Raw genomic sequence first — 26528 nt, forward strand, 5'->3', positions numbered from 1 at the left:
CTTGTATGTAGTCCGGATACTACAGTTGGTCCAGAATGCATCAGCCAGGCTGGTCTCTGGGACATCTCGGAGAGACCATATAACTCCTGTATTGAAGGAGCTACACTAGCTGCTGATATGTTTCCGGCCAAAATACAAGGTGTTGGTTATAACCTATAAAGCCTTAAACAGCTCGGGCCCTGGGTATTTAAGAGAACATCTTTGTCATGAACATCACTGCCCACTGAGTTCATCTGGAGAGGTCCGTCTGCATTTGCCACCGGCTCGTCTGGTGGCCACTCAGGGACGGGCCGTCTCCGTTTCTGCCCCGAGACTTTGGAATGTGCTCCCTAGTTAAATAGGAGCCTCCCCATTTCTTACAGCTTTTAAAAAGTCTTTAAAGACACATCTGTTCACCCAGGCTGTTAATTAATATTGTTTTAATGGTTTTAATGCTGTTTTAAAATATTGTTTTAAAAATTTTAAATTGTTGTAATGTTTTAAACTTTTTGTTTTAGTTTTAACTAATGTTTTACTTTGTTTTTATTTTGTTGTAAACTGCCCAGAGATTAAGTTTTGAGTGGTATAATAAATGTTAAATAAATAAATAAATAAATAAATAAATAAATAAATAAATAAATAGTATGGAGTTGGAGGGAGGCCTGTAGTCTACTATGTTCATTTCCTGCTCAATGCAGGAAATCAAGAGTTAGAGCCTCCCCAATTGACTTTGCTTGAAAACCTCCAGTGAAGGAAAGCCCACCTGCCAGGTGATTAATTATATTGTTTAACTGTTCATATTGTTAACTTTCTCTTAATGTTGGCTTAAGGCTGTAATAAAATTGATTCCTAATGTTCAACCAAAATCTACCCTCCTACAAGTTAGTCCTGCCCTTTAGAGCAGCAGAGAACAAGTCTTTGAGGCTATTCACACGATGGGACGAAATCGGGCTAGCGGAGGCTAGCCCGATTTCATCCCATCGTGTGAACCACCGGGCTCAGCTACTAGCCCGGTGTTTCCTAGGCGGGTAACCCACCTAACTACCCCTGCCCTTAAACCAGATTTGCGGAGCGAGTGCTCCGCAAACCTGGTTTTAAAAATTGTGAGTAGCCGCAGTGCGGCTCCGCGGCATGGCTACTCATGAGGAGACCCCCAGAGGGGGAGACAAAAAGCCGCCTCCTGACTCCAGGGGTCTCGCCAGCATGCCCTGCGCACTTGCGCAGGGCATGCTGGAGCTTCCGGGGGCCAATCGGTCCCCGCTCCCCCCAGCCCCCGCTAGCTCCGTCATGGAACCAGTAATCGTGTGGGCGGCCGATCCGGCTGCCCAGGGCTCCCTGCCCACTCTGCTGCACAAATCGGGTCTCACTGATCATGAGACCTGGCTCTTTGTCTTTTCTGTGTGAAGCCCATTAGGTATTTAAAGAGTGCTATTGTACCCCTGCCCCAGTCTTTGCTTCTCCAGGCAAAATGTCCTCAGTTCCTTCAACTTTTCCTAATCAGACTTGATTTCTAGACCCCTCAACAATCTTTATTGTCCTCTTCTGAACTTGTTTCAATTTGTCTACATCCTTCTTAAAGTGCACTGCTCCAAACTGGACATAGTGATGTAATCTGTTTCATGAAGGATGCAATTAGATTAGATTGACTTCAGAAGGCATAAAGCTTTGTGGAAGAAACACATGGAGGGACCATGGAGGAGGACTCTGAAGAACATATGTCCCTCAGTATCTCTCTTTGCCACATCCCACTGTCAAGGAGGAGCAGAGCCAGGAGCTCTAGCAATTGGACTGCTGGCAGCACCTGGTATTCAAAAAACTGTTTAAAATAGAGGCTAATTTCTCTTGCCTCAGCAATTCTATCAGAATCCTTTCAGCATTGATCAGAATCCTATGCAATGCTTGGATACACTTAATGATTGTTAGGGTAATATTGTCCACCTATAAGCAGAAGATATGATTGAGAACTACTATGAGAAACCTTATGGTTGAAAAGTGGCATACAAATAATATACATAAATAAATACACAAGGTAGGTAAGTAAGTAAGTAAATAAATATGCATGCATGCAGAAAGTTCCAAGTTCCCTCCCTGGCACTTCCTAGATAGGGCTGAGAGAGACTCCTTCCTGCAGCCTTGGAGAAGCTGCTGCCAGTTCTGTGTAGACAATACTGAGCTAGATGAACCAATCGGCTGATTCGATATATGGCAGCTTCCTATGTTCCTAGGAGTCAATTCTAGAGACACTGCTGCCATCCTGGATTACTCGGATTTGAAGTAGCAAATCTGAGGGACAACCCTGATCCATCTCTTACTGGACCTTGGATTTACTCATATCCACCAGGGTCTAATTTATAACTAGGTTAGGTCTAGACCTGTATGGCAGAAGTCAGACCTTCCTTGTCACCCCACCAAAACTGGACACGCACATCGTATCAAATAAAACACTGGGTACTCTCCCTCCTGCCAACTGTTTTGCATTGAGAATGTGAATTGGGAGGGTGCATTACATTGGTTTTTGCTCAGCTTATTTTGACCCCTCAGCTAATTATTTTGTTAATTGTTTACTTGCATAAAGTGTTAACCTGTGACCTGTGTACTTTAAACTAGGCAGTATTCTCTATATGTAGGTTAATCAGTTGCTTTTAATGTGTATTGCTTTTCCATCTGCACAAACTACCAAATGCCTTTAGGATTTGTGTGCTTTAACGTGTGCCTCAGTTACTGTATTCCAGTGACTGTTACATTTTGTCTGGCCAGGTTGAAACAAACATTGATTTCATTTAAGCTTTGTTCATTTTACTCCCTTTTACTTTAGCTATATTTCTTCTTTGCAAATGAATAGCAAGGCTTTTATGTAAGAAATATTAAGGTCATTTACCCAACCAGCCCTACACAGGCATGGAGCGTGATTGTGTGCACGCCCTTGTAGCTCATCCCTCCTGGTTGTGTGGGCACTTGGACACGTGGCAGGAATGCCTGACAGCGGGGAAATCCCCCAATGCATTGTGGGATGCTGGAAGAGGAAGTCCTCTGATTCCAGCTCATTGCCCCAGCACTCATGTGGGCACACAAGTGTCAGAGTAAGGGGAAGCCTCCTGCTTGTGTGAGGGGGAGGCAGGTAGGAGCCTGCCTCTCCACCTGCCCTCCCCAGTAACAGGTACATTGATCGTGTGAATGACCTTCTTAAGTATAACTAGAATACTCCAGGGCATATGTTTATTGGGAGGATTATAAAAAATTGGAATTTTGCTTTTCTTTCCTTTTAATTGATGTAGGGACCCACACACACACTAAATAGTAACCTAATGAACACATCTGTACAGCCCCCAAAGCCTCAGAATGAGGATTTTCATGCATGTACAATATACAGACAAGTTGTTCTAGTAAGAACTAATCAGTCTACTTTCCTTGCACTGTCTCTACAACTGGACTAAATTTGGTGCAAATCAGGGTCCACAAATTAGATTCTTGTGCCTCAAATAGTCATGTGTCCGCCATCTTGGATTAGTGTAGATGCCATCATTACAAACTGCCCCATTGAGGTGTCCCTGTGTGTCACTCACTACAGCTGTACCAAATTTGGTTCAAATTGGTTAAGCGGTTCACAAGTTAGCTCATTTGCACCTCAAAAATTTATGCGTCTGCAATCTGGGTGGATAACATCATCACAAACTACACCACTGAGGTGTCCCTGTGTGTCACTCACTGCAACTGTATCCAATTTGGTTTAAATTTGTTAGACAGTCCACAAATTAGTCCGCTTGTGCCTCAGATGGTCACGCAGCCGGCATCTTGAATGGGAGTGGATGACATCATCATACACCATGCCATTTGGGTATGCCTTTGTGTCCCTACAGCTGTAACAAATTTGGTTCAAATCGGTTAGGTGGTTGACAAGTTAACCCACTTATGCCTCAAAGGTTTATGCGTCTGCAATCTTGGATCGGGGTGGATGACATCATCACAAACTACACCGTTGAGGTGTCCCTACTGTATGTGTCCCTACAACTGTACCTGATTTGCTTCTTATTGGTCCAGGTGTTGCAAAGTTGATGCGGGGGGCGGGCGGCACATGGACACATACACACACACACCCACACACACACCCAAGTGATCTCATAAGCCTACTGGAAAGTAGGCTAAAAATGACTTGATATGATCAGGAGGATTCAAACCAGAAGGATTTTCATATATGCTTTGCTTTCAGAAAATATTTTGATACGTATGACAAAGACTACAGGTGTGTTTAGCTTTTTCACAAGCATGTTATTACTAGACACTGGTGCAAAATAGCATTCTATATGTGCTTTTGATATTAAAACCATTGCTTTAATACTGTATTTACAGCTAAGTAGGTTGTACTGATAGTATCCTAAGGATTTTTGGATGATGCTGAGCAAACTATCTCAGTCATCCTTGATGCTGCTTGAGGAGATTAATCTTTTATAAAGAAACAACATACAATATTTCATGAACCAGTAATCATATTATTCATCACTGTTTTTTGTTAGGTCGCAGCTCAAAGAACGGTCCTGTTTCTTCAACAGCACCTTCAATATAGGGTCGTGTGTAGCTAGGTGGAGTGAGCCTTGGGACAAAAAGTGAAGATGTGTCCCTGCCTCCCCACCTTCTTTGGAGAGGCGGCTGCAGGAGGGAGAGAGTGAAAAGCAAGCTGTTGCTAAGCTGGCAGGCTCCCTTTCCCTCTGAGGCCCCAAGACACTTGCCCCCCCGTTCAATTATGGCTACACTCCTGGCCCTCTAGTTTTTGAGGATGGAACCACTGCTTTTCTTGCCTTATTCCTGTCCTCCCTCTGCCTCCCACCAGCAGCGGTACTCTTACCTCTGGACTTCCGGACCAAAGTCTAGAGCTCCAAACCCCCCCAATCCTCTTTTGTCTGTCCTGGGTGGTGTGATCTTTGCTTCAGAGACAGAGCGAGGAGTGGGGAAAGAAATATGTGGGATGGGAATATGTTAATGTGTGTGTTGAGATGTTTCTGCAAATACATATTTTCATCAATGTACCTGTTCTATATTCTTACATTATTGTGAGTTCAGTTGCTGTTTATGCCCTCAAGAACTCACACATTAAAAATACTGCGTGTGTCACGGGGTATGTGTTTGGGAAGGCCTCCAAAGGCCTTTAGGTCCAGTCACCAAAATTACCTAAGTGAAACTCTGCCCACCAGCAATTAACCACTGCAAATCGCAAAACAATTCAACAGGTTTCTCATCACTGTACCTCTGTGCTGAGGAAATCTCAACTAATATTAATGTATCTTTTCTCATTTGTAACTTCTTCACAGCAAGATAACAAACTCTCACATGTGACATATAATTTGCATAGCAAACTGAATTATGCAAGTGAAAACTTATGTGCATAAGAATACTTACTGTATATATCATCCTCATTATAATTGAGGATGACCCTGTTAGAGAGCTTGGAGGGGAGATTTCTTTATCTACTCCAGCTGCAGTGGAAATGCAAAGGTAAGGAGAGCACTGCTAATTAATATTGTCTCAAGACATGAAGTTGAAGTTCCAAATAAAGTAGTTTATTTAGGAAATCCATCAAGGAGATCAATAAGACCTCTTATGCATAATTGCTAACTACATACACGAAGAGGGAAGGGAGAAGAAGGAAGTCTTTCTCTCAGGCAAGAGAATGAAACCAATCAATCTAATAAGAGGAATCAGAGTAGAGAAAGTATGGTCAGGGAGGGTAATGCCCTTACTGGATGTCTCCATCCCTAATGCCTCTAGTGGTTAATAGGGTTGCTGGTGCTAAGAGTCGATGCCTTCAGGAGCTGCATCTCCAACAGTCCCAGTCCAAGATCTGCATGCTAAAATGTGTCTGCACAGCGATCCACATGCAGGAATGGGAGTAAAGGAAAAGGCTAGGCAGTGGGGCACTGGATGGATCATCCCCATCATGGTATTCTGATAGTGTTTTCCCTGAGCGTCGAAAGAACACAAAGGACATGGAGCTCTGTATATGCAATAGAACTCGGCAGAGTTCAGGAATATTTCCAAAGTTTGAATGTGTATCATCAGCACCAGATGATTTCCCAAAGTGTGGAGAGCCCCAGAGAATAAGAAAGATCAATGAAAAAAAATATTAGCATTTTCTTTAATCTTTAATATAAATCAAGAATAATATACACCAAGAACAAGAGATTACAGTGTCATTGTCACTTGTCACTGGCACAGTTATCTCCTTTCATTTTCCCCCTTGAATGTTTTGCGTTCTACATTTTTGTAGAGTTAGTTAATTTTCTAACTCTACTGCATTTCATGGTAGTCTACATATTATAATTTATTTATTTATTTATTTATTTTGCACCATTATTTTGTCCATTCAGAATAATGACAATTTTTAATACTATGTAAGAGCTCTTCCTTCTAAGACATCAAATATATCATTTAAACTACGCTCAAGGCATTGCAAAAATTCTTTTAAGTTTTCATCTAAATAGCTAGTTATACTACATCCTATCCAAGTATCAAACACATTATATCCCAATCCAAAGCCATTTGGCACTACTGGTCCAAACCCACCATAATTAATTGCTGGACTGTTTAATGTACTAGTTGAAATGATAATATGGTTTATCTTTTTGTAGGCCGGGTCAGTATAAATATCAGGCATATTTGCACCTCTGCACTGGACAAGGTACTTCAAGGCAAATAGGTGGCGATCAAATCCTTGGCCTAGATTTAAAAAAAAAAGAGGGCAATTAAAATTAAATTAAAAGTTATCAGTAAAAAACTAACACTAAGAAATGTACCAGATAAAAGCAGAGGATCTATATATTTAATTCTCTTGGGACATGCGTGCCCAGGATTAGGCAGTGGAACTCTCACGACACGCTGTGAGAGTTCCAAAGTGAGGACTGAGGAGGAAAGGGGGAAGAAAGTGCTGATGGTGGCCGGCCGGTGGGCAGAGGAGGGGGGAGAGAAAGGCGGCAGCGGGCAGGGGGAGAGAAAGGCGGCGGCGGGTAGGGGGAGAGAAAAGCCGTGGTGGTAGCAGGCGGATGGGGCGAGGAAAAATGGCAGTGGCTGGGCCCTTCTTGGCAGCCCGCCGTGGCTCTGTGTGGGGTAAAGAACGGGAGGGGAGGAGGGCTGGAGAGCGCGGGCCGGAGGGAAGGGGAAGAGAGGAGAGACCGGGGCAGGAGGAAGAGGGAGGGGGAAACAGCCGGCCCCAAAGCGCCGCACAGATGCTCTGTGTGGGGTTGGCTAGTAAGATATTAAAGAGTGTCTCTAAAAAAATGTGTTTTCAGTTGTTTCTTAAAAACACAAAGGGAGGGAGCATGGCCAAGCTCTTCCGGGAGTGCATTTCACAGTTGAGGGGCCACAACCAAGAAGGCCCTGTCTCTAGTCCCTGTCAGCCTGATCTCCATTAGTGGCGAGGACATGAGCAGGGCCTGAGATATATAAAAAATCCCAAAAAGTGCTGCCAGAAAAAATATAGAGGGATCATGGTGGTAGGGTGTCTTCCCCCCACCCCTCAAACATTAAAAACTTAACTGTAGAAAATTATAACAGAAGAACCACTGATATTGTGACATAAATAAAATATGGGCCTGAACATTGTACAATTGAAAAGAATTTTAAATCAGGTCATCCTATATTAAAGATTATAGGTCCTTATATTAAAAGTCCTTTATATTAATGATTATATTACTATAATGTGCGCTGTGTGGGGCTGCCTTTGAAAATGGTTTGGAAACTTCAGCACACCTGTTGACAGGTGATTTTCCAACTAATTTTGACCTTTAAACACTTAACAGCTTGAGTCATGATTATTTCGGGAACCTTCCATATGAGCAGTCACCTAGAACTTAAGATCTTTAGAAGAGGTGCAGCTCCAGATTTCATCTTATGAAGAGGGTAGGTTAACATCTACAAATAGCAGGCCTGATGCTCTACAGTACTGTTCCAAGAGAGGTTTCCTCAGCCTTCTCTCAGTTGTCCTTTCAAAGACTATTGAAGATGAGTCTTTTTTAGAGGTCATTGGTTTTTTTAAATGCTTTTTTCTTCATTTAAGATTTTACTGTAGTCCATTAGGATTGTTTTATTAATTGTTTTTGCTGTTTTTAAATTTAAACTTCTTTGATCCCCCTCCTGCCAGAATAGATGTATATACATTATTAAGTAAATAAATAAAATAATAAATTAATGCACATGCTGTTTTAAAGTGTTTCACTGAAGACCAATTTGCATGGTTCTGATTCCATGTACAAACAAGAGATTCAAAGAAATGGGCTGGAGCGAGATGATCACCGAGTCTTAAAGATTTTACAGCAAATGAGGTTTAGGAGTCGCATTTTGTATGTTATATCAGATGTTATATCAAATACTATCAGATGCTATCTGCAAAGGAAAAAGCAGGGAGGGGGCACTCTGGATCACAATTGTAGAAGGCAGGATTAAAGCCTTCCTCTTGACACCATGGTTCCAATCTGGCTGTTATTTAGCATTTAAAAATAAGCATGCACTTGCAAAGAACATGCTTAAGGTAACATCTAATTTAATGCAGACTTCATTTTTTAAAAAATAGGAGGCTACATGTTCACATTTCAATACTTTTTGTACCCTGATCACCCTCCATTTAGAGGACCTGTATTTTAAAAGCTAGGAGATGTGAAGGCTTAATGTTATCAACAATCTGGAGAAAGAACATTTTCCTCACCATTAATGAAAATATAATAAACATTGCTATATGTATTCTGTATGCCTCAGTAAGTTAAACGAGAAAAAGACAGAATGAATATTACTTATATTTCCATATGAAAACTTCTAATAAAGATCAGCGGTTGACATGATGTACAGCGTACTGTGGGTCATTCTATACTGCCTAGGCTGCTGTGAGTGCCTAAAATACTAGTGCTCTTGTGCAACAGTGCTAGTGTTGTTTTAGATGCTTGCTGCAGCAGAGCAGGAGGTGTGGTATGCTGTGCATCATTTCAGCCACTCTTTCAGATATTTAACATGAGACATATCAAACAATAGAAACCTAAGTCATTCAACAGCTTTTACAAACAAAAACATCATATCAGGATTCAAAGCAAAGACTGTATAAGGATCAGTCCTAGAATTTTTTTTCATCACACGACTTAATTAGAGCAACTATTATGTATACAACAAAATGTTTAAAAGGCCTAACCTAATGTAGCTTCCAGCTGCAAGCGTCTATGATACTTTGAACATGCATCAATCATGTTTCTCAGTTCTTCAATGCTATGCTGTCCTCGTTTTTCAATGAATGCATCTGTACACTTCTTTGTGTACAAAGATGTCGGCCGAATTGTTTCCGTGCGACCATGCTTAAAAGCTGCAGTGCTGCAGGCTTCATAAGAAGGAACTAATTGTCCATAGAGGCGATAGGCAGACATCTGACTTGCAAGCTGAAACACAGCATCTGGGCTCATTTTCTGACTCACTACAAACTTTCTTCCAAACTTTTGAAACCTGAATGTTCTAAAAGACAAGTTTTTCTTTTTTTCATCAAATTTCATACGTGCAGCACTTATGGCAGAAGTTACTGTACGACCCAAATTAAATTCCAGTTTGTCACATGATGTAACAAACAAAGCTGGACTGGATTCTGGTACAAGAGCTGGGTGCTGAGTACTGTCTCTATAGACTTCATTAATAAAACGAAGAACTGCAACTCCATCTCCCCAAGAGTGTTCAAAATTGATACCTGCTGTGCCATCCCTAGTGATAATCAGACTAAAAGATTTGTCAAACCAGCGATTGAAACCATATCCATGAAGCATAAAATGAGAGAGTTCAATTTCATTTTGGGGGGAAGTACCATCTAAACAAAGACAAAAGACTGCACTGTCAATTCTCTTGAGGCTTTCTTCATTACCGTTTTGGACAAGTAGCTGCCTTATTGTTGCCCAAGTATTTCTGTCTTCAGTTGTCAGGTAGGAAAGTCCAAACTCGGGTAACCGGTCAGCATCGTGTATTATTTGTGTTAAATGAGCCTGGATTTCAGATGGGTGTAGAATATTGCCAAAAGGATCCAACACTTCAAAAACATAAAAATGACCATTTCTCATCACCAACAAATGTCTTGCAAATTCACTTGTGAACAATGTATCTTTGTTTAAATTAGGAATTCTGGAACTGTTGAAGAGTGACTTATACTGTGACATGTCTAAAGGATAAGCATTCACCAAATATGCTCCGTACCAAGACACAGAAGGTGGAAGAAGACGGATAAAATTTTTGAACATTTTACTTTGACTCCATTTGGGGTTCACATAATATATATCTGGTCGCAAATAGTCATTCTTCAGTGAATTAAGAAATTTTAATGCTGATACAACCAGATTTGTTGCTCTTACTATTTGACTGTTGTATCCTGGTTTGGGATCAGGATTTAGAGCAATGAAAGGGTTGTAGTTTAAGACAATTGGTTCTCTGGCAGAAAGATACATATCATACCAGGGCCCTACAAAAACAAACAAACAATATTCCAGTAATTTAAGTTCTGTGTCATATAAACTACTTTGAGAGCTTTTTTGTTGAAAAGCGGCTAATAATAATAATAATAATAATAATAATAATAATAATAATATTCTTAATAATAAACACATTTGCATAATGACACATTATTTTGAATAAGTTGTTTCAAACAACAAATAACATATTGGGTGACATAACACAACCACCTGTAAGTACTTAAAAAGTGGGTACAACAGGAACTGGAGGTGCCAGGAGTGCATGCTTCCAAGAGGCATGATGTCTGAACCCGCTCTCTTCTGGTTCCTGAGTACTAATTTCCACCTTAGAGTTTACCAACTTTCTGCAATACTTGAAACCAGGAGTTGAAGTTGGCTTGACATTGGTAAAATCTAAGGTGGAAGGGGTAACCGGGATAGGGAACCAGAAGTGGACCGATGTCACACCCATCGGGAGCGCGTGTTCCCTGGCACATCCAGTTCCTCTCATACCTACTTTCTAAGTAGTTACAGGCAGTTGTGTGAAGTTGCCCATTATAAAAGCAAAATTAAAAACTACTACTGACAACTCTTTACAAGACTACAGTTGCATATGTATACTATATATTAGGCCCAAACTAGACATAACATGCAAGTTCTGTGAATGGAATTCCTGATGTCTTCTTATTTCTCAAAACATCAGGAGTGTGTGTGTGTGAATGTTATGTGATATATATATTTGGGGCCACTGCACGGGGGGAGGGAGGTATAACCCTGTGCTCCTACCCTATTATAGTCCAAATGACCAAAGAGTGTCATATGTCCCACCCCAGAGTTTCCTAGTAGCTGAGGGGGCGGGTGGGAATTTACGTCATGGAATCAGAGTAAGCAAAAGAAAAAGAAAAATTTACAACACATGGCACTTTCAAAGATCCATAGCAGCCTCGGAGGGGAGAGTGATTTTTGGTAGTAAAATGGTGCCAAATTAAAGGGTTAAATATCCTTCATTTCAGTGCCACAGTCCCAATCAGGATCAGGTCTCACACAGATGCTATTTTAAAATAAAATAACATAAAATAAACCAAACAAGACATTGACGTGTCTAACTGTGGATAAATTGGCCCAATGATTACTTCATTACACTTTTTAAAAAAAATGTAAGAAAGTTTAAAATGATGGTCAGATTGAAATGCACCATGGCTATGTCATACAACCATTCAATGATAAAATTGATTGTGGTTCCAAACCTTTTATTTTGCTCTCTTTCCCACGCCTGTTGCTGGTGTCTCTTTTGAGTTTTATTTTTTAGTTTGTGGTCCATTTTGGGATGGAACATTTTTTCATTGTTGTTATATTAATCACTTTGAGAACTTTTTGTTGAAAACTAGTATATAAATATTATTAACAGTTATTAATACTATCTGTTCTAGCACACACTTACAATGCATATCACAAAGTATTAAAAAAGATTGCAAATTAGTGATGTACATGCCCAAGAAGAATAGGCTAAAAGCCTAGACCACATAGATAGCAAAGGTATAGCAATATAAAACTACAATGATTTTCTGCATATAGCATTGAAATAAGAGAGAGACAGCAAAGGAGAAGTAAGAGATGGTCATAACAATAATAATTTTAAAAATCATTAAGCCCAAATCTCTCTCTCTCTCTCTCTCTCTCTCTCTCTCTCTCTCTGTGTGTGTGTGTATATATATGATTATTAATGGGGTATTAATGGGGTGTTAATGGGGTATTAATGGGGTATTAATGGGGTGCGTGTATATATATGATTATTAATGGGGTAAAAACATGATTATTAATGGGGTAGGACTAGCATCCTACCCAGCTTTAGGAGCTGTGCATGTTCCCAATTTTCAGTTGCGTGCTGGTGAAAACTTAGGTAGGAGTGAGAAGTGATCATAAGAAAGTAAGAAGTAGGGACAATAAGCTCCCTAAATACTGTAAACAGCCAACTAAAACAGTATGAAGATAGAAGGTCAGCAGGGGAAGGGGCACTTCCCAGTGTATTGCACAGAGTGCCACATGTATGACTATTTGCCCCATGGGCAGAAGTTATGGGTGTGTGCTCGGTGCAAGGAGCTCCTGGCTCTCAGGGAACAAATCCGTTCCCTGGAGACCAAGGTGGCGGATCTGGAGAAGCTCAGAGAGACAGAGAGGCATGTGGACGAGACCTTCAGGGATGTGATAGAGGCATCCCACTCCAGGGCTGGTAGCTCCTCTGCTGTCAGGGAGAATGAAGGTCTTGGGAAAGGAGGACATTGGTCTGAGGAAATGCTCCTTTAGAAGGGACCCCTTCCATGGATGATGAGCCCATATCCTCTCGCACAGGGGATACTCCTCTGGGGGGTGGGGGCCTCCTTGTAGTTGGTGATTCGATCATTAGAGGGATAGAGAGATGGGTTTGTGACCCGCATGTTGACCGCACGGTGACTTGCCTGCCTGGTGCAAAGGTTGCGGATATTACGCAGCGTCTAGACAGGCTCCTAGGCAGTGCTGGGGAGGAGACAGCTGTCGTGGTGCACGTCGGCACCAGCGATGTGGGGAAATGCAGTCGGGAGGTCCTGGAAGCCAAATGTAGGTGGATAGGTAACATTTTGAAGTCCAGGACCCCCAAGGTAGCATTCTCAGAAATGCTACCTGTTCCACGCGCAAGTACAGTGAGACAGGCAGAGCTGAGGGGTTTCAATGCGTGGATGAGACGTTGGTGCCGGGAGGAGGGGTTTAGATTTGTTAGGCACTGGGACACATTTTGGGGCAAGCAAGGCCTGCACAAAAGGGACGGGCTGCACTTGAACCAAGATGGAACCAGACTGCTGGCGCTTAAAATCAAAAAGGTTGCAGAGCAGCTTTTAAAATGACACCTGGGGAACAGCCAATGGGAGCTGGGCAGTATCCCGTTTGGCAAAAGCCATCCTTTAAAGTGTGAGGCTGCAAAGAATTCAGATAAAACAGAAGGGGACAGAGCAGAACTGCATAAAGAGCAGACGGGAGCCTGTGCCAGCAGGTCAAAGAGTCAAAAGGATAGCATACATCAGGGGAGAGATTCAGTGTATAGGTGCTTGTATGACAATGCCAGAAGCCTCCGAGCCAAGATGGGTGAGCTGGAGCGCTTGGTTGCTAACGCAGAAATAGATATAGTGGGCATAACAGAAACATGGTGGAACAGTGAGAACCGGTGGGACACTGTTATCCCTGAGTATAAACTCTATAGAAAGGACAGGGAGGGGCACCTTGGAGGAGGGGTAGCACTGTATGTTAAAGAAGGGATAGAATCTAACAAGCTAGAAAACCTAGGTGGACTGGAGTCCTCCACAGAAACCCTGTGGGTGACTATACAAGGCCGGAAAGGAAACGTGCTACTGGGGACGTGCTATCGCCCTCCGGATCAAAATGCCGACAGTGACTGGGAGTTGCAGGAGGAAATCAGGAAGGCGTCAAGGAGAGGCAGGGCTGTAATTATGGGTGATTTCAACTACCCACACATAGACTGGGTAAATTCACATTCAAGTCAGGACAAAGAGGTCAGATTTCTAGATACGCTAAATGACTGTGCCCTAGAACAGTTGGTCATGGAACCGACCAGAGAGAAGCCGACCTTGGATCTAATTCTGAGTGACACCCAGGACCTGGTGTGTGATGTCAGTGTCATCGACCCTTTAGGGAACAGTGACCACAGTGCCATCAAATTCAGCATACATGCGGGGAGAGAATCACCAAGGATGTCTAACACAGACATTTTGAATTTCAGAAGAGGAAACTTCTCCAAAATGAGGAGTATGGTGAAAAGAAAGCTGAGGGGGAAAATCAGGAGAGTCACTTCGCTCAAGAGTGCATGGAGTTTACTCAAAACCACAATACTAGAAGCCCAGTTAGATTGTATACCCAAAAGGAGGAAAGGTACCACTAAGTCCAGGAGGATGCCAGCATGGCTAACGGGCACCGTCAAGGAAGCCATAAAAGGGAAGAAGACTTCCTACCGAAATTGGAAGGCCTGTCCAAATGAAGAGAACAGAAAGGAACACAAACTCTGACAAAAGAAATGCAAGGTGACAATAAGGGAGGCAAAAAGAGAGTTTGAGGAACATTTAGCCAAAAGTATCAAGGGGAATAACAAAAACTTCTTTTAGTGCATCAGAAGCAGAAACCAGCCAGGGAGGCAGTTGGACCATTAGACAATGAGGGAGTGAAAGGGATTATTAAGGAGGATATGGAGGTTGCAGAGAAGCTGAATGAGTTCTTTGCATCTGTCTTCATGGCAGAGGATACTGAGCATATGCCTGTTCCTGAACCAGGCTTTTTAGGGATGGAGACTAGAGAGCTGAGTCAGATAGAAGTGACAAGGGATGATGTTCTAAACTGTCTGGAAAAACTGAAAGCTAACAAATCACCAGGGCCGGATGGCATCCATCCAAGAGTCCTCAAAGAACTCAAATGTGAAATTGCCGACCTCCTTGCTAAAATATTTAACTTATCCCTGAAATCGGGCTCTGTACCAGAGGACTGGAGAGTAGCAAATGTAACACCGATTTTCAAAAAGGGGTCCAGGGGCGATCCGGGAAATTACAGGCCAGTTAGGCTAATGTCCGTTCCAGGCAAATTGATGGAAAGCATCCTCAAGGATAAAATTGTAAAGCACCTAGAAGAACACGCCCTGCTGGGAGTGAGCCAGCATGGCTTCCGCAAAGGTAAATCTTGCCTCACCAACCTTTTGGACTTCTTTGAGAGTGTCAACGAGTGTGTGGATCAAGGTGATCCAGTTGACATAGTATACCCGGACTTCCAAAAAGCTTTTGACAAAGTTCCTCATCAAAGACTCCTGAGGAAACTTAGCTGTCATGGGATAAAGGGACAAGTACATGTGTGGATTGCTAACTGGTTGAAAGACAGGAAACAGAGGGTAGGTATAAATGGAGAGTTTTCACAATGGAGGGAAGTAAGAAGTGGGGTCCCCCAGGGATCTGTACTGGGGCCGGTGCTTTTTAATTTATTCATAAATGATCTAGAAGTAGGGGTAAGCAGTGATGTGGCCAAATATGCAGATGATACCAAACTCTTCCGGGTAGTGAAATCCAAAACGGATTGTGAGCAGCTCCAAAAGGATCTCTCCAAACTGGGGGAGTGGGCGACAAAATGACAAATGCGGTTCAATGTTAGCAAGTGTAAAGTGATGCACATTGGGATGAAAAACCCCAACTTCAAGTATATGCTGATGGGATCCGAGCTGTCGGTGACGGACCAGGAGAGGGATCTTGGGGTTGTGGTTGACAGCTCGTTGAAAGTGTCGACTCAATGTACGGCAGCTATGAAAAAGGCAAATTCCATGCTAGGGATCATTAGAAAGGGGATTGAAAATAAAACGGCTAACATTATAATGCCCTTATACAAAACTATGGTGCGACCACACTTGGAGTACTGCATACAATTCTGGTCACCACATCTTAAAAGGGACATTGTTGAACTGGAGAAGGTACAGAAGAGGGCAACCAAGATGATCAGGTGCCTAGAGCACCTTTCTTATGAGGCAAGACTACAACACCTGGAGCTTTTTAGTTTAGAAAAAAGATGACTGCGGGGAGACATGATAGAGGTCTATAAGGTCATGCATGGTTTGGAGAGAGATTCTTTTCCCTCTCATACAACACTAGAACCAGGGGTCACTCCATGAAATTGATTGCCAGGAGGTCTAGGACCAACGAACGGAAGTACTTTTTCACACAACGTGTGATCCACTTGTGGAACTCTCTGCCACAGGATGTGGTGACAGCCAACAACCTGGATGGCTTTAAGAGGGGTTTGGATGACTTCATGGAGGAGAGGTCTATCAATGGCTACTAGTCGGGGGCTGTGGGCCACCTCCAGCCTCAAGGGCAGGGTGCCTCTGAGTACCAGTTGCAGGGGAGTAATGGCAGGAGAGAGGGCACGCCCTCAACTCCTGTCTGTGGCTTCCAGTGGCATCTGGTGGGACACTGTGCAAAACAGGATGCTGGACTAGGTGGGCCTTGGGCCTGATCCAGCAGGACTGTTCTTATGTTATTAAGAACCGCCCTGCTGGATCAGGCTGAAGGCCTATATAGATCAGAATTCTGTTTCACACAGTGGCCCACCATATGCTGCTGGGAAGCCCACAGGCAAGAAGTGAGGGCATGCCCTTTTTCCTGCTGTTGCTCCCCTGCAACTGGTATTTAGAGGCATCTTGCCTGGAGACTGGAGGTGGCCTATAGCCAAGAGACTAGTAGCCATTGATAGACATGTCCTCTATGAATTTGTCTAAGTTTCTTTTAAAGCCATCCAAGCTAGTGGCCATCACCGCATCCTGTGGCAGATAATTCTGTAGATTAATTATGTGCTGTGTGAAAAAGTACTTCCTTTTGTTGATTCTAAATTTCCTGACCTTCAGTTTCATGGGATGACACTAGTTCTAGCACTGTGAGAGAGGGAGAAAAATTTCTCTCTGTCCACTCTTTCTACTCCATGCATAATTTTATATACCTTGATCATGTCCCACTGTAGGATCATCTGAGGAGCTGGGTAGGATGTCTTCTCCTCCTACCTCATTAAGTGCTGGGTACAAACGCTGGGTAGGACAGCACCTACCTCACTAACGATTGTTTGAACTGGCTTAGTCAGGATGTCTATATTTCATATATATAGTCCCCCAAAATTACCAGCAGTGATGGCTGGGATGAACGCCTTCTTCATGCTGCTTCTGCAACAGTTTGCTTCTTTCTGCTAATAAACATGTAACAGACAGCCATACTTCTACTGATGTGGATGTTGTACTCTTTCTGTTTTTGGCTAGGTTAAGCCTAGCACTAATTAGCATATTTTCAATAAAAGTATAAAGGCTACTTGGAAGTTATGCCTTTTACAAATCATAGCAAGGCTTCCTATGGAGACAAAGGTATTTTGGTGCCAGCCATCTTATTTGTAAGATGGCATTAACAACAGTGCAATATAGTTTCATTTTAAAGCATTTACTCCCCTGGGTGCAACTGAGGACAAAATGAGCTAGGATAATCAGCTCATTTTTATAGTGACCTAGGATAATAGGTCACTATAAAGAAAAAGAACATCTGACAGAATGTTTCAGTAGAGGCACAGAGGTGATTCACAGGACCATTTTGATCATGATCATGGGAGAAAGCTGAGCTGGGAGGAAAGAAAGCTGAGCTGGGAGGGGCTTGTGTGCATGTCTCCACCTGGAGGCTTCAGTGATGCTCTTTGGACCAGACTTTCAGGCTCCAGTCTGGTCCTCCTGTGGGACCTCCACGTGGTGGCCGAGCCTGCTGGTGCAATTTGCACAAGCAACTGCTGGGCAGGCAGTGAGGGTGGACCTAGAAGATAGGATAGGGATTCTGTTGGTGTACTGACCACCCCGCTGCACCTCAGTCTCTCTGCCTGAGCTGGTAGGGGTGGTTGCGGAGGTGGCACTGGGTTCCACTAGGCTTATTGTCTTGGGGGACTTCAATGTCGACACTGAAGCCTTGCCCTAGTAGGAGTGGCTCAGGACTAGGAGTGTGCCCGAACTGGTCTGGGGCCATGCAAGAGGCCTTCGGAATGGTTCGGACTTTGGCCGGTCCGGCGGTGGGGGGAATGTGGCTTTAAGGGTGGGGGAGTAGTACTTACCCCTCCCACCACTCTTCCCCCTCCGGTGCTTGACTTTGCTGCAAAGTTTTTGGGGTGGCAGAGTTCCTCCCTGCCGCCCCTGCCCCCATAGTTTTCTGCATCCTCTGTAACAAGTAGAAGTTGGCGCTACGCATGCGCCCGTTGCGGCACATGTGCCCCGGTTGTGGCGCACGCCCACCCGTTGCCACCTCCGGCATGTGCGCTGCATACGTCAGGTGGCAACAGGCGCGCGCGCGCTGCGACAACCACATGCATAGTGCCAACTTCTACTTGTTACAGAGGATGCAGACAACGATGGGGTCAGGGGCGGCAGGGAGGAACTCTGCCGCCCCCAAAACTTTGCAGCAAAGTCGAGCACCGGAGGGGGAAGAGTGGTGGGAGGGGTAAGTACTACCCCCTGCCCTTAAAGCCACACTCCTCCCAGTGCTGGACCATGCCTTCGTGGTTCCGTGCACATCCCTACTCAGGACTTAATGGCTGCCATGACAACCATGGATTATCTCAAATAATATTGGTTCCTACTCATGTTGCATGACATATGCTGGATCTGGTCTTTGCCAACCAGGAACTGAATGATCTGCAGGTGGGGGAATTTGATATAACTCCTTTGTTATAGACAGATCATCATCTAATGAGATTTAGTTTGACTGCTTTGACCAACCTTTGTAGGGGTGGTGAACAAATGAGAAAGAGAATGGGTCACCCTTGAAGGCTTATGGATCCACTTGGTTTTCAGACAGCCCTTGGGGAGACTCCAGTGCCCAGAAAAACAGGTTGCTTACCTGTAACAGGTGATCTGGTAGTGATCCGTTGAGTCCATAAGTAAATGGGTTCTGCGCTTGCGCAGGCACCTCTCGGGCCGACTAGGTAGCTCCTCGCGACGTCCAACCGCCCACCTGCACGCGCTGCTGCATGCTAGCTATATTGAGCGGTTGGGCGTCTTCCGTTAGTTCTCTGTGCAGACCGCCTCTTCTGTGCAATCTGTCATCAGATGTTTCTCCACTCTTCTGCAGCGGGGTTGGTTCTGGGCGGGTTTTATGGACTCAATGGATCACTACCAGATCACCTGTTACAGGTAAGCAACCTGTTTATCTGGATCGTGATCCGTTGAGCCCATAAGTAAATGGGTGATTAGTAAGCTAGACCCTCATGGTGGTGGGTGCAGAAGGATGTCCGCTAAGGCAACACCCTCTTCAAGACAGCTTGCCCATATTCCGCCTGGCGCGCCATGCGCAAGTCCACTGCATAGTGTTTAATAAAAGGCTGCTGGGATGACCACGTAGCGGCCAAGCAGATGTCGTCCATCTTAATGCCTGAAAGATGAGCAGCAGAAGTTGAGTATGCTCTAGTAGAGTGTGCCCGTATAGTTTTGGACGGTGCTACCCCCTGTAGCTTATATGTCAGCAGGATAAGTTCTACTAACCAGTGTGCTAAACGTTGTCGAGACACTGCTTGCCCTTTAAACTTGCCTTTATAGGCTACAAATAGTTTACTTGTCTTTCTATACTGTCTAGTCTCTCTCAAATAGTACAATAAGGACCTACGCACATCTAACGCGTGTAGCGCCTTTTCCAGTGCTGTTTGTGGGTCCTTAAAAAAGGTTGGCAGGACTATTTCCTGATTTAAATGGAAGTCCGTAACTATTTTTGTTCGGAAACTTGGGTCTAGTCTCATAACAACCTTATGTGGGTAGAATTGGGTATAAGGCTTGTCCACTTTCAAAGCCGTCAATTCACCCACCCTTTTAGCCGTGGTTATAGCTATCAGAAATGCAGTTTTAAGCGTTAACAATCTCAAGCTAGCGCAATGTAGTGGCTCAAAAGGTTCTTCCATCAATGCAGATAGAACCAATGACAGACTCCACTGTTCTAAAGGTTTGCGTAGTGGAGGATACAGATTATTTAGTCCTTTCATGAACCGTTTACATTCAGGATGGGTAAACACCGTTTTCCCATCCCAACCAGGAAGTTTCGAGGACAGTGCTGCCAGATGCACCTTCAACGAAACGTTTGCAAGGCCCTTTACCTTCAGACTTGTTAGATAGAGCAAAACCTGGCGCACTGATGCCCGGCGTGCAACAAACTTATTTGCCCTTGCAAACATTACAAATTTTTTCCATTTACATAAGTAACTGCGTCTCGTTGATTTCCGCCTACTGTTTAATAGAATGGATTTCAAAAGGTTATTCTCCATGCTGTCAGCCTTAGTGTTTGGATTTCTGGGTGCAATATCATGCCTCCCGATCTCTGGAGAAGATCTGGTACTGGTGGAAGACGGTAATGGTTCCCTCTGCATATGCGCAGCAGCAGAGCAAACCAAGCCTGACGTGGCCACCAAGGGGCTATTAGAATGCAGTCTGACCTGTCTCTCAGGATCTGCGCTAACACTCGATTGAGGAGTGGCATTGGTGGAAACAGGTAAAGTAGCCCCTTGCTCCAATTGTACTGAAATGCGTCTCCTAGAGACCCTGCACCCATTCCCGCACGAGAGCAGTATCTCCTGCATTTCTTGTTCTCCTCCGTGGCAAACACATCCACAGATGGTGTCCCCCAGCGATCGAAAATTTGTCTGACACACTCCTGTCTGATTTCCCACTCGTGTCTTTGGGTGGTTTGAGTGCTTCGACCCAGAGCATCCGCTAGTTGGTTGTCTACACCTCGAATGTGTATTGCCATCGGATAAATGGCATGCATGATGCACCATTCCCACAATTTTCTCGACAAGGTGCAAAGCGTTGGTGAAACCCTCCCTCCTTGTTTGTTCAGATAGGCTATAGCTGTAGTGTTGTCCAGGTGGACCTGCACAACAGAACCCCGAAGTTGAGGTTCGAAGGCCTTTAGTGCCAAAAATGCAGCCAATAGTTCCAGGTAGTTGATATGCCTCTGGGCTTGTTGAGGTGTCCACTGTCCCTGAATGCATTCGGGGCCGCAGTGTGCTCCCCACCCCAGTAGTGAAGCATCGGTCATGACCCATGCTGTTGGAAGCAGAGGACGGAATGGTACACCCCCTAAGAGATTTCCCTCGACTAACCACCATTGTAGGGAAACTAGTACCTTCCTGGAAAGGTGCAGTAGCATGTTCTGGCTGTCTATATTGGGTCGGAAATGGTCCAGGTAGCAATGCTGCAGGGGCCTCATCCGAAGCCTTGTGTATCGAACAGTTGTGTTGCACGAGGCCATCAAGCCTAAAAGTCTCTGGACCTTCCTTGCTCTTTGAACAGGATTGGCCAGGAATTGTTCTACCAGAGACTTTATCTGAATGTATCTGTCGCGTGGTAGGAATGCTCGACATTGTTCCATGTCTAGAACAGCACCTATGAAGCTCAGCTGCTTTCTGGGAGTTAAATTCGTCTTCTTCCAATTTACGTTGAGACCTAAGTCCTGGAGAAGATTGAGCATCACTTGTATCTGTGTCTCCAGTAGTTTCCTGTCTTTGCCCACCAGGAGCCAATCGTCTAGATATGGATAGATCACCAGGCCCTGAGTTCGAAGGTGCGCAATTATTACTGCCACTACTTTGGTGAAGACTCTCGGAGCAGTTGACAATCCGAAAGGTAGAACCGCATACTGATATATTACTTCCCCCACAGTAAATCGAAGGTACTTTCTGTGGTTTTCCTGGATGCCCACATGGAAATATGCGTCCTTCAAATCTAACGTTGCCGCCCACTCCTCCTGATCTAGGAAGGGTAGAATCTCCTGCAACGTAGTCATCCTGAACTTCCGGGCCCAGACAAAGTTGTTCAGTCCCCTCAAGTCCATGATTGCTCGGATCCCGCCATCCCTCTTGGGAATTTGAAAGTAGCGGGAGTAGAATCCGGACAACCTTCTCACCCACTGCACTAGAACAATTGCACCTTTTTCCAACAATACCTGTATCTCCTCCTCGAGTACTGAGGTCGACCTTGTGAAACGTAGACCTGAGAATGGTGGAAGAGTGATGAACTCTATCGCATAACCTGTCTCCACAATCCTCAGCACCCACTGGTCTGATGTTATGTTGTGCCATGCTAAAGCATGGCTTGCCAGTCTGATGGTTGAGCTGGCAACTACAGGGCCGATGACATTGGTCCTGGCAATTGGTATTAAATGCAGTGGGCTGGCACAGCAATCAAAAGGACTGCTTTGCACTCTCCTTGTTGTTCCTAGAGTTTTGATTTTTGTTTTTGTTGGTGTTGTTGCTTCCAAAACCCCTAGGCCGCTGATAGGGCCTATTCTGCCTTCTGAAATCCCTCTTGTCTTGGAATCGGTATGACCGTTGTTTATTATAGTTGTATGTATGAGGGCCAGCTGTCATGGTTGGTACCATAAAGGTCTTGGCCGTAAATCTTGACTTTTTAAAAGTCTCCATGGTTGCATCAGTGCTTTCATGGAAGAGTCCCTTCCCACCAAAGGCCAGATTTTCTACTCTGTCCTTCATATCCAGCTGGAATGAAGTTGCGCGCAGCCAAGCATGACGCCTCATCGTGACAGCAGTCACCATGGCCCTTGACTCTGTCTCCGCCAAATGTTTAAATGTACTTAGCTGTTGCTTTGTTACAGATGTTGTCTTGTCAAAGACTTCATGGAGCTTTATTTGCAGCTGCTCTGGAGACACTGAAGTAGAATCATGAAGTAAGTTGTCCCACATCAGATGGGTGTACCGAGCCATACAGGCTGCATAATTTGCAATCCTGATAGCCAGGCTCGATGTGGCGTATATTCTTCTTCCTAATACGTCTATCTTTCTCCCTTCCTTGTCGGTGGGTGTTGTATGGCGGCGGCTGCCCTTTGATGTTGATGCGCAATCCACCACCATAGAGTTCGGGTCCGGATGGTGTATCAGGTATTTCTCTTCCCCTTCATGGACTCTATATAAGTTCTCTATACGTTTAGACGTAGGATTTGCTGTTTGGACACTGTCCCAAACTGTCCTAGCTGCCTTTGCAATGGCAGGGATTATTGGTAGGGAGACCGGGTGAGACGATTTGGATTGGAACATCATGTTGTACACCGGGTCAGTAGACTCTGTTTCGGGGAGTTGCAGGTCCAAACCCAACGCCTCAGCCATTTCTCTAATCAGGGAATGGTACGCCTTGAGTTCCTCTGTTGGGGATCTTGAAAGACGTGGTGGGACCTCAGAAGGAGGCTCCACCTGTCGGCTGCCTTGATCAGAATCTGAGTATTCTGATTCAAAGTCTCGTTGTGTTGAAGCAGGAGACGAACCCCTGGATGATGGGCTTGGCGGAGGTGGGGTGCTCTTCCGCTTCCCAGCAGGTTTCTCTTGTAATGGCATTGTAGCCTGGGTTTGTGCTTCTAAAGATGTAGCAGCTCTCTCTACAGGTTGTTGCGGCTGCATAGCCTTCCATCTCAGATAGTCTGCGTAATCGTGTGGCAACGAATGTCTAAATCCACAAGTGTGTGCAGGCTGCGTGGCAGGGTGGCGTATGCTCCCATCAGCTATACCCGCCAATGGCTGCACCACCGCCAGTGGTGATTGGAGTAAGCTCTCAGTTGCTACCCTAGGAGAAAGTGATGGGGTTCTAGGTGGTGGGAGCCCATCATTTTCTTCCTCTCCAACGTCTTCTCTATCCAACCCCCCACTCAGGAAACCCTGAAAAGTGGATTCCGCTGGGGTATTTGGGCCAGACTCCATCAAACTCCTAAGAGCAGAAGTCGCACTACGGTCTGAGCGCTGGCCACTCAATTGCTGCGGTGTTGATGGTGATTGCTGTGGGGTACGAGCAGGTGACAGAGAACGGTGTCTTTGAGGTTGAGACTGCTCTCTCGGCATCGAGGTAAGTTTCGATGTCGAGGATTCACGACTCCTTGTTGTTTTCGATGTTGAGGACTTCGATGTTGAGGACTTCGATGTCGAAGACTTCGATCTCGAGGGATCCTTTACCTGCTCTTTGCTCGATGTCGAGGGCTTCGGTACCGATGATCTTGATGTCGAAGGAGGGGTTGATGCTGACAGACCTCCCCTGCTCCCCTCTGCTGGGCTAGATGTACGAGGTTCAGCACTCCACTCCTTCTCAGAGCCCTGCGCCGATGAAGGCGATGGGGTCTTTTGTTTGTGCTCCCTTCGGCTAGGATTTTCTCCAGCCACAATTTCTGGTGCGTCTTGCCGGCGCCTTTTCTCACGGCGTCTTTGGTCACTAGAGGAGACCTCCAGTGGTCTCTTAAAAGTAGGATCAGTGGACACGGTTTTAGACTGCATAGAAGCAGCTCCGTGTCCCTCCGCTCCCGATACCGCTTTCGGGTAGAAGGGCGCAGCGCGTCCTCATATAAAGCCACCCTCAGACGCAGTGCCCGGTTGGTCCTGGTTTGTTTGGAGAAGGCACAACAGATCTTACAGGCTGCCGTATTGTGCTCTTCTCCCAGGCATATGAGACAGGGGTCGTGGTGATCAGTGGCAGGTAATTTAGCCCTACACTTCTCGCAGCGTTTAAAGGTCGTCTTCATCTCCATTTTCCGTTTTCAGTCCAGGTCAAACACAAGATATCCGTCCAATCTTTCGTCAAAGTTATTCCGTTAAGAAGTTGTCACGTCCAAAGTACAGTCCAAAGTCAAAATTACCAGAAAAACAGTCCTAAATGCCTAAGCACTTGTATCACAATTGTTTCTGCTACCGAGGAGCCCAAGCGAGGTCTGAACGCTGTGGCGGTCAAACAGAAACTAACGGAAGACGCCCAACCGCTCAATATAGCTAGTATGCAGCAGTGCGTGCAGGTGGGCGGTTGGATGTCGCGTGGAGCTACCTAGTCGGCCCGAGAGGTGCCTGCGCAGGCGCAGAACCCATTTACTTATGGGCTCAACGGATCACGATCCAGATCTGGTGATTCTGTTGAGACCCTGATGAATCTCCAGAATATGGAGACTGGCCAGGCTATTTACATGGTTGTTCCTAAAATCCCTCTCCGGCTTGGTGGAGCCTGTTCTGCTCTTTGGTTCCTCTTGGAATTAGGGCAATGAAAACTCAGACAATGGCTAGAGCGATGCTGGAGAGAGACCTGTAATGAATCTGATTGAACATGGGCTAGAGCCCATTTTAGAGACTACTTCATGGCAGCGGGGGCAGCGAAGAAATGTTTTTTCTCTGCCTCCATTATGTCTGCCCAGTATAGGCCAGCAGACCTGTTTCATGTGGCAAAGTCACTGCTTCACACAGGTCTCCATATGATGGGTAGGGGAAATTATCTACAGCTCATATGACCAGTTTGCGTGTCACTTCACAGATGAAGTTGCTCGTATCCATGCCCATTTGGACTCCAGGATTTTGGCAGTTCCAGAAGACGTGCCTTGGCAACCATCTGGTTTGATTGTGATGGATTCTTTTCAGTTAGTGAAGCCTGAGGAAGTGGACAAGATCCTAGGCAGTGTGTGGGCAACATCATGCACTCCTGACCCTTGCCCTTCAGGGCTAGTAAAATCTGCCAGGGAAGAAACAGGCAGGTGATTGGAACCAATTAGGGAGAGCAAGATGCCATTGAGCCTCAAACAGGTGGTGGTAAGACCACTATTTAAAAAGCCCTCCCTTGATTCCATCAACTTTGATAACTATCAGCCTGTTTCAAATCTTCCCTTTTTGAGCAAGGTGATAGAATGTGTAGTGTCTGTGCAGCTGCAAAGGATGATACGGATTCTAGATCCTTTTCAATCTGGACCTAAACTGCCTTGGTCGCCCTGGTGGATGACCTACGCTGGGAACTAGACAGGGGGAGTGTGTCCCTGTTGGTTCTGCTGGACCTTTCAGTGACATTTGATACCATCGACCATGGTATCCTTCTGGACTGCCTCTCAGGTATAGGGATCGGGGGTGGCACATTGGAGTGGTTCCGATCCTTTCTTGAGGAGAGGTTCCAGAAGGTGGTGCTGGGGGACTTTGGCTCGATTCCTTGGCCTTTGGCCTACGGGGTCCCACAAAACTCAGTTTTGTCCCCCATTCTGTTTAACATCTATATGAAACCACTGGGAAAGGTCATCAGGGGTTTGTACTGAAGTGTCATCAATATGCAAATGACACTCAGCTCTACTTTCCCTGATATCAGATCCTAGGAGAGCAGTAGATGTACTGAACCGGGGGCTGGAGGTGATGATGGGGTTGATGCGGACTAGCAAACTGAGGTTAAATCCAGACAAGACGGAGGTGCTGTTGGTCAGTAGAAAAGCCAATCAGGATAGGGTGATTCAACCAGCTCTGGATGGGATTGTAGTGTACTCCCCTTGAAAGAGGAAGTGCACAGATTGGGGTGTTGCTGGACCCGGCTCTGCTTTTGGATGCTCAGGTGGAGGTGGTGGCCAGGGGTGCGTTTGCACAGCTAGTATGCCAGCTGCACCCTTTCTCAAGAAGGCAGATCTGGCCATGGTTACCCAGGCCTAAGTTACATTGCAGCTGGATTACTGCAATGCGCTTTACATGGGCTTGCCCTTGAAGAATATTCAGAAACTTCAGTTGGTGCAGAATGAGCTG

The 26528-nt window shown here is 45.0% G+C and overlaps 1 protein-coding gene across 5 annotated transcripts in view; it reads right to left on the bottom strand.

Annotated features, from left to right (window-relative positions):
* The window catches only part of SPATA9 (spermatogenesis associated 9), a 70960-nt gene that overhangs the window by 33386 nt on the left and 11046 nt on the right, over positions 1–26528 (bottom strand). For 3 of the 5 annotated variants that reach the window (XM_053292677.1, XM_053292678.1, XM_053292676.1), the window contains 2 exons: positions 9143–10441; positions 6093–6687 (listed from right to left, as the gene is read on the bottom strand). The exons of 1 other annotated variant lie outside the window; for it this stretch is intronic. In XM_053292677.1, coding sequence (XP_053148652.1) covers positions 6359–6687; positions 9143–10441 — 1628 coding nt within the window. In that variant the 3' untranslated portion in view covers positions 6093–6358. Of the gene's footprint in view, positions 1–6092; positions 6688–9142; positions 10442–11677; positions 11815–26528 lie in introns of those variants that run through there. One more of the 5 variants, XM_053292679.1, reaches the window with a different exon arrangement.

Source organism: Hemicordylus capensis, chromosome 2 (genome assembly GCF_027244095.1).
Source record: "Hemicordylus capensis ecotype Gifberg chromosome 2, rHemCap1.1.pri, whole genome shotgun sequence".
In the NCBI taxonomy this organism is placed as follows: Eukaryota; Metazoa; Chordata; class Lepidosauria; order Squamata; family Cordylidae; genus Hemicordylus; species Hemicordylus capensis.